Genomic DNA, 10,099 nt, shown 5'->3' with positions numbered 1-10,099 from the left:
CATTCAATAGTCAGTAGACTGGCAGCGAAAGGGTTAACGTTGATTTAAACAATAACTGTGAAGTTCACTTTTCTTGTGGAGAGTGGAGCTCCAGTCTACAGCCAGATACCCGTTGGGGAAATGCAGATGTGACAGGAAAGGAAATATGTGGCCTCCACTTCCACGAGTTGTATCTATTAAATGTTTTTTTACAATAAAGTTCGTTTAAAAAAAAAGAAAAGAAAAAAAGAAAAGTTTAGGTCACATGTTTCCTTTCAAAACTGGTGGGTGACACAGGAGAACCATAGAGAGGAGACTCAAGGCTGCCTGGGTGATTTCCGCTTCCGGCTATGAGGCTAGGAGTTCTGTGGCTCCTGCGAGGGTTGAAGTTACCGGGCGCGGTGTGTTTCAGGGGAATGGCGAAGAGCAAGTTTGAGTATGTGAGGGAGTTCGAGGCGCCGGACACATGTCTGCCCAACTGCTGGGTGGTGGTGAGATTGGACGGGAGGAACTTCCACAGGTGAGGTCACGTGCTTCTCTGCGGACCTATCATCCCCCATCACAGGCTGAATGGTCCTGATTGCACACAGACCTCTGGGATTGGTCTTCGTGGTACATATATTGGAGTATGATTCAGCTCCTTGTTACTGGCTGACTTTTCCAAGCGTATTCCTGTGTGTCAGTGTAGTGTCCACCTATTTCTGTATGGCTACAGCCATGCAGTATTCTGCATTTACACAGTCTGTTCATTTAAATGGGCTGCCCTACCTACAAATACACAGGAAAGGCAGTGACTGACCCCCCCCCCTTATTTTATTATTATTATTTTTTTTTTTTTACCACTTGCTATCTGGGCCGATTTTGATCATTTTCAAAAATGTTCAAAGCAGCTCCTTTTTTTTTTTTTTTTTTTTTTTTTTTTTCCCGCTAGAAAATGACTCAAATTACCAAATATATATCTTCTGAAAGAGGATGTAAACCTCAAAAAAAAAAAAACCTGAAAGCCAAAGGCATAATGAAGTAGCTCATTTTGAAATACTTACCTTGGAGCAAAGCCCTCGCAGCGCCGACTGCTCATTACTGACATGATCGCCCGTCTTCCTTCCAGGTTTGCGTCCTCCGGATGCAAACCTGGATGCGGTCTGATTTGACCCTAGTTTTTTCATATACAGGGATGGAGACCATAGCATGACCTGCTTGTCTCATGTAAAGTCCCAAATACTTTATGAAAATTAGGGATAGAGGCACTGAGCTTTACAGACCAATTACCTCATATAAAGTCCCAATCTGTGTTTTACACTGCATCCGCCAAGGGTTTGGAGGTGTATGCTTCTCAGCTGGTCGTTTTCAGTTTGTACCATCGCAATAAAATCGCTATTAGAGGTTTGAGATACTAGACCAGTCATGGATGGGGGAGGTTTTGGGCTGCTAACTCCCACCTGCCTCACATTTATCCATCCATTAGCAGCCATGTGCTCCCATTGTGGAGACACTCAAATTAAAAGTGTTAGGACTGCAGGTAAAACAGCGTGCCGCGTAGTGGCCCTGCAGCTTACACATGCGTTTGCAAATGCATGTCAACTAAACCCCTGTTCTTTATTTATATCATGAGACAGGTCTACTTGGTTGGTGGCAGACTGGAGGGTGAGTACATCAGACTGGGGGCTGGCTGGCTTCCATGCACCTCTTTTAATCCTTTTCAACCTTCGTTTTAAAGAGGTTGTAAACCTCAGAAATTAAAAAAAAAAAAAAAAAAAACACCTGAAAGATAAACACATAATGAGCTAGTATGCATCGCATACTAGCTCATTATGAAATACTTACCTTAGAACGAAGCCCCGCAGTTCTGCCCGCTCACCTCTCTCACTGGTGACATGTTTGGTCGCCCTTCTTCTGGGTTTGCAGCATCCGGCCATCTGATTGACTGGAGCCGCAATGACGTCACTCCCGCGCATTCGGGCGGGAGCCAACGTTCATGGCACTGGGCTCTGAAGGAAGGGCACGAGCGGCCATTCCTTCAGAGCGCATGCGCCCATGATGTCACTGGCTGCATGCGAAGTAAATATCTCCTAAACAGTGCAAGTTTAGGAGATATTTACAGTACCTACAGGTAAGCCAATATTAAAGCTTACCTATAGGTACAAGATGCAGAGGAGGGTTTACTTCCTCTTTAAGCCTGTATTGTATATTTTGGAGGCTGGAGTGTGACCAGAGCTGGTTCAAAACTTAGAGGCTCTGTGGGGGACCAGTCAAAGTGCTAGAGGGACCCTGCTGGGGTGAGGAATAAGGTTTCTGCTTAATCCTCTGCCTCTAGACCTTTTCAAAGACCATTAACCCTTGCAGTGTAGGAGGAATACACACTGTTAGGGATTTTTTTTTTTTTTTCTTCATGGAGTTGAACTTTAACTGCAGAAGTCAAAATGGAGGTCCACAACCCATTTGTGCTGTCTGGCAGGAGTGTTTGGAACACAAGCCAGGCTAAACAGAATTACCAAATACAGGAGTAAGTAAAGCCGTTAATGTATATGTATTCCAGCAGTTAGTGAAGAACACGGCTGGGTTTGTTTAGTAAACTGGGGTTACTGTGCATTGTAGCATTTGCATTAAATATGCCAATGTTACCAATGTTGTTGGTTATCGTTTAGCACATTTGCTTGTCTGTTTGATGCTCTGTATATGACCACTGAGCCATCTCTGTTCCAACAGGTTCTCTGAGCAGCATAACTTTGCGAAACCCAATGACATCCGTGCTCTCCAGCTCATGAACCGCTGTGCACAGAATGTGATGGAAGAACTGAAAGACATCTGTCTGGCGTATGGACAAAGCGATGAGTACAGCTTTGTCTTTCACAAGAAATCTAACTGGTACAAAAGACGTGCAAGGTCAGTAAATTCTTTGATACATCACAATAGTTTTCCTTTTACCTTCGGAACTTTAAGGACTAATTATTTAAGCTCCAAAGAAGATGTGTATGGGAAACAAATCTTTGATCCGCCCTAGAAACCCATAAGGTGTGTGGAAGGGCTTTTATTCACATAAGATAGGTTTTGTATTACTATACAAATCTAGGGGAATGCAAAACCTAATTAAAGTGTAAACTTCATATTCCTGATATGTGCATGCTGTACCATGTACTTGTATAAGAAAGTATCCTGTTATCTTTGTATTGCCTCCCTTATGTGAAATCTCTGGTGTTCCAGCCAGTCCCCTTGCTTTCCTTTTAAAAAATATAAAACTGACCACACTAAGCAGGAGAGCACATTGTGGCCAGTTCTCTATCTGTTCTGGGAGCTCAGCCTGCTCTCTTCCAATGCTCAGACTTGTCCTGACATGCCCCGGCCCCTGCACAGCCATTCACTGGGAAACTCAGTGTGCTGCTACTTCTTCTCCCCCCAGCTCCTATGCAGCTGAGAACAGAGGGCATGTAATCACTTATAAAAATGCATTATAAATACCTTTTTTATATCTATACAAAAATGTTTTGCCTTTCATTTCTATTTTAAACTGAATGGGCTGTTTTTCAAGGTGATAATTTTTAATAATTTTAAAGCAGGTCAGAATGAGGCCAAAAATCACAAATTAACAAATATTACCATAATCATAAATCGGCTGTTAGTTTTTTTTTTCCATGCAAAAAGGATGTGAGGGGAAAGTGTCTGTAAGAGTGGTGAAGACAAGATGCTTCAAGGACCACCTCACAGGTCACTAATCCCGACAAAAAGATAGATCAAATGTAGGTTCCAACAGATGCACTGTACAGACTGAGTTGTGGTGAAAAATTTAACTCATTTTTATTGAAGCACTTATGCCTGGTGGACGAACAGAACATGCATGTACACAATACACTTAAAAATATAAAACCATGTACAAACAGTGGACAGTATCACTAAACAGATCCATTCAATATATCATAGATGGAAAAATGCACATTCTAATGGTAAACAACAAAATACAGCTCCGATGAAACCGATCTGATTCGGTGAAACGCGTCAGCTTTCCACAGTTGGACTCCTCACTACGACCTAACACCTCCACTCTGTGTGTACGTGACCCCCTGTGCTCCGGTTCGGCTACGGATCCCTGGGGACGCTGCTCGCCGACACCGGATGTGACGCAAGACCGCTCACTACGGACTTGTCTGTCTCCACCAGCAGATTCGGCTTGAGCAAGCGCCAAACCGGACCACGCCACTGGAAGCCTCTACAAACAGCCGGGTCTACGTTATTTCACACATGGAGGTATGGATTCTATCTACTTATTTTAAGCACATACATTCTTTGGCTTGGTAACACAAAAAGACGTTTTTGCCCATTTCCCCTTCACTTTTGGGATATATTGACATCTAAATGACTTGACTGATCTGCAAACGCACTACAAGTACGAGTTTACTTAAACAGAGGACTCTGTCATCTAATGCTGTTTGCATCGGTCTTAACGTGGATGGACAAAACCTCCTATTGGAATCTACATATCATCCAGCCAGTATCCACTCACCGTACAATAGTAATCGGCTAATCATCAGCACCTTTACTGCCTGGATCCATATTGTTTAAAGAGTTCTTCTCCTGGTTTAATGAATTGGTGATTACACACTTGGGTCACCACACACCAGTCTCTCTTCAACTAGTTCCTTGTTAGGAACACGGCAGGGAATCTGCAGTTAGTCCATTGGAGGAAGCCTTTATTTTGTTGTTTACCATTAGAATGTGCATTTTTCCATCTATGATATATTGAATGGGTCTGTTTAGTGATACTGTCCACTGTTTGTACATGGTTTTATATTTTTAAGTGTATTGTGTACATGCATGTTCTGTTCGTCCACCAGGCATAAGTGCTTCAATAAAAATGAGTTAAATTTTTCACCACAACTCAGTCTGTACAGTGCATCTGTTGGAACCTACATTTGATCTATCTTTTTGTCGGGATTAGTGACCTGTGAGGTGGTCCTTGAAGCATCTTGTCTTCACCACTCTTACAGACACTTTCCCCTCACATCCTTTTTGCATATATTTACTTTTGATCAGTAGGTATCCCATCAGCTACGTCTTAACTGAGTGACCACTGACTCTTTTTATATTTAGAGGCCTCTATAGGAACCAACCCACTTTTGTTCTAGTTTTTTTTTCCAGCAGGGGCATTTCATCTGTCATGTAGGTCCCAGTAACAGTCCAATTTGCTGTTTGAAAGTTTAGAGGGGGCGGATGCAACTTCAGCAATCCACCCCCTTTCCATCCTTCCTCCACTGGGAGATGTGGCTTCGCTTAGTGAACATGCACAAACCTGAACCTTAAACATGTTCAGACACTCTATTCTTCTGCATAAAAGTGAAAAATTCCGTAGGTGTTCTAGACATGGCTAGATCTTGAGGAGGTGTTGGAGAGGGCTGTACCCCCCCCCCCCCAATCCTCCATGCCCATTGAGCTTCTTTTCACATCACTGTCCTGCGCACAGGCAGCACATCTCCTCTACTCCTCCCTCTTCCTCTTACATGGCACACAATTCACATTGATTCTCTAAGAGATGGCCTCTGTCTACACCCTCTGTAGCTGCCTGGTATGCTGCAGTTCTGACCTGTGAAGTTCCCAGATAAACTCATCCAGCTACACAGTGTGCTGGTAGAGGCTGTCTGTTATAGAATTGATCTGAGCTGTTTGTTTTGTGGGGGCAGCGGCGCTTTGTGAAGTCTTGGGAGCAAGCAGACATTCTAGAACAGACATTAGTTAAACAGAGATGAAAAGGGGGTGGATCCTGACCAGATTATCAGCATGAGATACCAGAGATGACTGTAGTCTCTACCAAAGGTATTTACCTTGATTTTTAACAGGGTGCAGTTCTCAGAGGGCTGGGAAGATTGTTATGTATTTGCAGCTCACGGGGAATCAGAGTAAGCTTACAAAGAAAAGAAACCCATACTTGTCTAATGAGATTCGAGAAAAAATCAAAATAAGAGACAATACAAAATTGTGAAGGCCACAACTGGTATCATAGCTGGTCATGCAAGACCAACTAAAATACATGTCCTCCAGAGCGCATGCGCCGATGACATCATCGGCTGCATGCACTTGCACTGTAAATATCTCCTAAACTGTGCATGTTTAGGAAATATTTATAGCACCTATAGGTAAGCCTTAATATATAGGCTTACCTATAGGTAAAAGTATTTAAAGTGGGTTTACAACCACTTTAAGGAATGGGTGCACCGTCCAGCCCTGCTGCTGACAGCCTGTAGAAGTCTATGAAAGGCTGACAGCTGGACTGTGCACTAAGCAAGTACTAATGTTTATAGCAGCATGCTGGAGACGCATGCATCAGGGCTAAAAACCCAGTGTGAAAGAGGCCTTATCTGAATGAAGCAAATGTTTACCAACTAGAGTGCATTCTATACACGGAAAATATTTGATGGTGCATAATTTGCAAGGGTTTATATTGCTTGTTTATATTACAAAATAAAATGCAGTGATTACATTTCAAGGTTAACATTTGTCACAACTGGGAAATTTTTTTTATTTTTATTTTTTTCCTTTAAGCAAGTTTATGACACATGTGGTTTCACAGTTTGCCTCCAGTTATGTCTTCTACTGGAAGGAGTTCTTCCCGGATCAGCCAATCTTGTACCCGCCCGGGTTTGACGGAAGAGTAGTATTGTATCCCAGTGAGCAGAACTTAAAGGATTATCTCAGCTGGAGACAGGCTGACTGTAAGTAGCCATTATAATCTCAGCTCATGACTAAGGCTGGCCATACATGTTCAACTTTTGTTGTACAATTTTCTGTTAGATCCACCACAAACCACATAATGTGAGGTCAAAGCTAAACAACACTTTCACTTGTATCCAATTAGGCAGACCTTCGTACTACATACTTGAAGGTAAATTTCAAGAAAATTGTATCATGTATGGCCAGCCTTAGACATGTTAAAATGTCAACTAGATTGTGTTTTCACAAAATGTGGCCTGTAAATTCACAAAGAGCCAGTTCCTTTATACTGATTGTATAAGTTGCATTTACATACAAGGTGTGTCCAGAAGGTAATGAGTTATTAAAAAATGGTTAAAATTGAATAGTCTCCTTCAATGTAAATACTTTGTGAGTGTACACAAAGCTCCCAGAGATTTTTATTTCTTTTTTCCTTTCTTCATAGCATCAATTTAAGTTTTAAAGTGGGATGGCATTCAGAGCCTGCGTAGTTTTAATTTTCTCATTCCAGCTTTCCTCTGGGGAGGTGACATGGGTGTGTGTCATTCTTAACTTTGTTTTTTTCGTCTTGGGATCGAACTCAAAACACCCAGGATTCATCTCCTGTGATCACTTGATTAAAAAAAAAAAAAAATCAGGCTTTCTTTCCAAACGGGCCAACAGGTCTTGGCAAACGAGTTGCCGGTGTTCTTCTAAAAAACACAGCTCTCTGCAAGCGCACACAGAAAACCGTTGTTTTCTGTGTGCCCTTTTCACACTTCCTCACAGCTGTCACAAAGGGGAAGCGGGGCCTTGTCTTGTAAGGCACCACTTTCCTTCTGCCAGCAGCTACGATCATTACCCACAAAAAAATGGAACGTCTTTCTCTGCGGGTGGTGTGAACAGACCCCTAAAGAACTGAAGTTTTTCTTTTTTGTGATTCAAATATTTGTAAATTGCAAGTTAAATATTTTTATGTGGTGCACACAAAACCCAAAGATAATTATTCTGTGTAATAATCTTGTCTGGTGTGCACACAGCAACAGGACTTTGTCGCCTTTCAGGAGCTGATGTGCCCATGAAAGCGAAACTAAAGGTTCTACACTTGATTAATTTTGGTTGTGAACTGTCACTTCTAGGTGTAAATACTGCCATTGACTCCTTTTACTTGTATCTTTTACTGCTATTTTAATGCTCCTCAAAGTTGAGCGAAACATTGTGTGGATCTCTGGTGGTATGACAGTTGCTAAGTTACTGTATTTTGGGTACAACTTACACATGGGCATTATGTTGGCTATTTAAAAAAAAAAAAATGTGCCACTCCACAAGAGATTTGCTTTTTATAAATTCTTCTGAATCCTGAACTTCCAGGAGTGTTGAATCCCCCCAGTTGTTTCATCCAATGGGCCTTCTCCCTTTTCAGCAAGCTGATCTTTTCAGTAGAAAGAGGGAGCACAACATGGGCTTTGTTTTTAAATGGCTACAGAATCTGGCTTTGTCATTTGTGTAGTGTAGCCATACACTTTCTTCAGGGACAGTTCACAAGTAAATGAACATTAATAAAGTTATATGCCCTAAGAGATTGATCCTTTTTTTTTTTTTTCCTCATTCCTTTTCCAGAAAAAAAAAACAATGTAGGTATTTTCTGTGTGTATTGTGGCTTAATAGGTTTCCTATCTACCATTACCTCTCCCATTTACCTCTCTGTAAGCCATACATGGATACATTTAAAAAAAAAAAAAAATTCAGCCTACAGGGTTATTGCATTCCGACAGCTGTCGACCGTGGCTGTCAGAATACCCAAACAGCAACTGCATCTGATTGGATGCAATTTGGCCAATTTTCAAACAAAGGATGTTGTACAGGAAGGGGCCCACAGAACCACCCACAAAGCAAATTTGATCCAGTTCATCGGGAACCAACCAACAATTACATAGACTATGCCCAGTTTTAGTATGTTGTTTTGCTTCTATATTTTCATAGGGAGCAGAGACCATCATTGCACAGATCAAAGTGGCTTGCCCCCCCCCTGTCCTGTGTTATGCCCTCCTTTGTGATGCATTAAATAAAACCGGTAACAATGCAGTTGATAAAAGAGCAGAATTGAGGGAGGTTAACGGTGGGTATAGAGCTGCCCTATGAGACATCCAGATCCTAGCAAATTAAAAAAAAGTAGTTGCTTCTGTTATAGCTGGATGCTGGTGGGCCACGTTACCCCCCCCCCCCCCATCTTCTTTATCTGGGGGCTTTTCAGATATGTTCCTGACTAGAGATGCACTGAAATTTCAGCAGCCGAAAATGGTGTTATCGGCAATTTGCCAATAAGGGAAAAAGGTGCCGATAGTGGCACTGAAAATGCGTGAGATTTTACTGCGATTTCACTACCGCAGTTTTACTATGATTTTACTGTACTAATGGTGTGATTCAAAAACTGCATCAAAAACGTAACACGGGTGTGTTATTGATGCATTCTTGCTGCTTTTTTAACACTTTTTAATAGACCAAAAATGTAGCTAGCAAGATTTGTAAAACCACAATGAAAGCTCAAGGGACCAGTGTGAGGACGTACATAGAATTTAAAGGGATACATTTTTCTTGCGGTAAAGGTGCCAATAATGGGCGACAATAATTTCATATTCATTTACATTAATGATCTTAGATCTTAAATAAAAAGTTGAAGACTATATATATATGTGTATATATATATATATGTATATATGTATGTATATATGTATGTTTTCGGCCAAGTGCATCCTGCATTTTCAGTTTCGGCACCAAAATTTCCATTTTTAGTGCACCTCTATTCCTGACTCAATCTTTCAAAAATATAATTTCCCTAAAACGTCTTTCAGGACAGCACCTTAGAGAGATGGCTCCTCCCTCTCCTCATCAGGAAACACCCCATCCACCAGATTTTAAAAGGAGGCTTCTCCCACCATTCATCAGTTTTTGTGTTTCCTCCGGCCGAGGAACACCTCTGTGGGGAGCTGGGCTCTTAAGGTGCTATCCTGAGAGACCGGGCTTCCTACGTCCACCTACCCTTTTTTGGAGACGATTGCTTCTCCCATTCACGCGACCGACTGCAGTGCATGGGCTCCTTCTTCCTCTTCAGTGCTCTAGGCTGAGTCAAGACCCCGCAGAGCACAGCCCTGGGAAGGCATCTTGGAGGAGCGGAACGATTTTTCTTAGGTCCGCCGCCTTTTTTTCAAATTTGCCGCCATTTCTCCGGATCGAGTGACGCTCGTCCGGACCGGAAGTGAGGTTCCGGAAAGGGCAGCGTTCTGCAGGGGGCGTATGGCGTCATTTCCGCCGGACGCAGAGGAAGAAGGGAGGAGCAAGCTGGTGCCTTATTCCGGATCCGGTCCAGTGCAGGTGCGCTTTGGTCTCCGGAACCGGTACCGAAGCCACGGGTGATACCGCTGCCAAGCGATGGAAGCTTCTTCAG

At 42.4% G+C, this 10,099-nt stretch overlaps 1 protein-coding gene across 1 annotated transcript in view; it reads left to right on the top strand.

The window, feature by feature from the left end:
- Positions 1-267: 267 nt before the first annotated feature.
- THG1L (tRNA-histidine guanylyltransferase 1 like) overlaps positions 268-10,099 on the top strand; it is a 28,692-nt gene continuing 18,860 nt past the window's right edge. The window contains exons 1-3 of the mRNA XM_082256995.1: positions 268-499; positions 2,686-2,862; positions 6,508-6,677. Of these exons, the coding sequence (XP_082113121.1) occupies positions 330-499; positions 2,686-2,862; positions 6,508-6,677 (517 nt within the window). The 5' untranslated portion in view covers positions 268-329. The remainder of the gene's footprint in view (positions 500-2,685; positions 2,863-6,507; positions 6,678-10,099) is intronic.

The sequence above is a fragment of the Pelophylax lessonae genome, assembly GCF_965119305.1.
Source record: "Pelophylax lessonae genome assembly, chromosome: 4".
NCBI lineage: Eukaryota > Metazoa > Chordata > Amphibia > Anura > Ranidae > Pelophylax > Pelophylax lessonae.
This window is presented reverse-complemented; position numbering and strand designations above follow the sequence as displayed.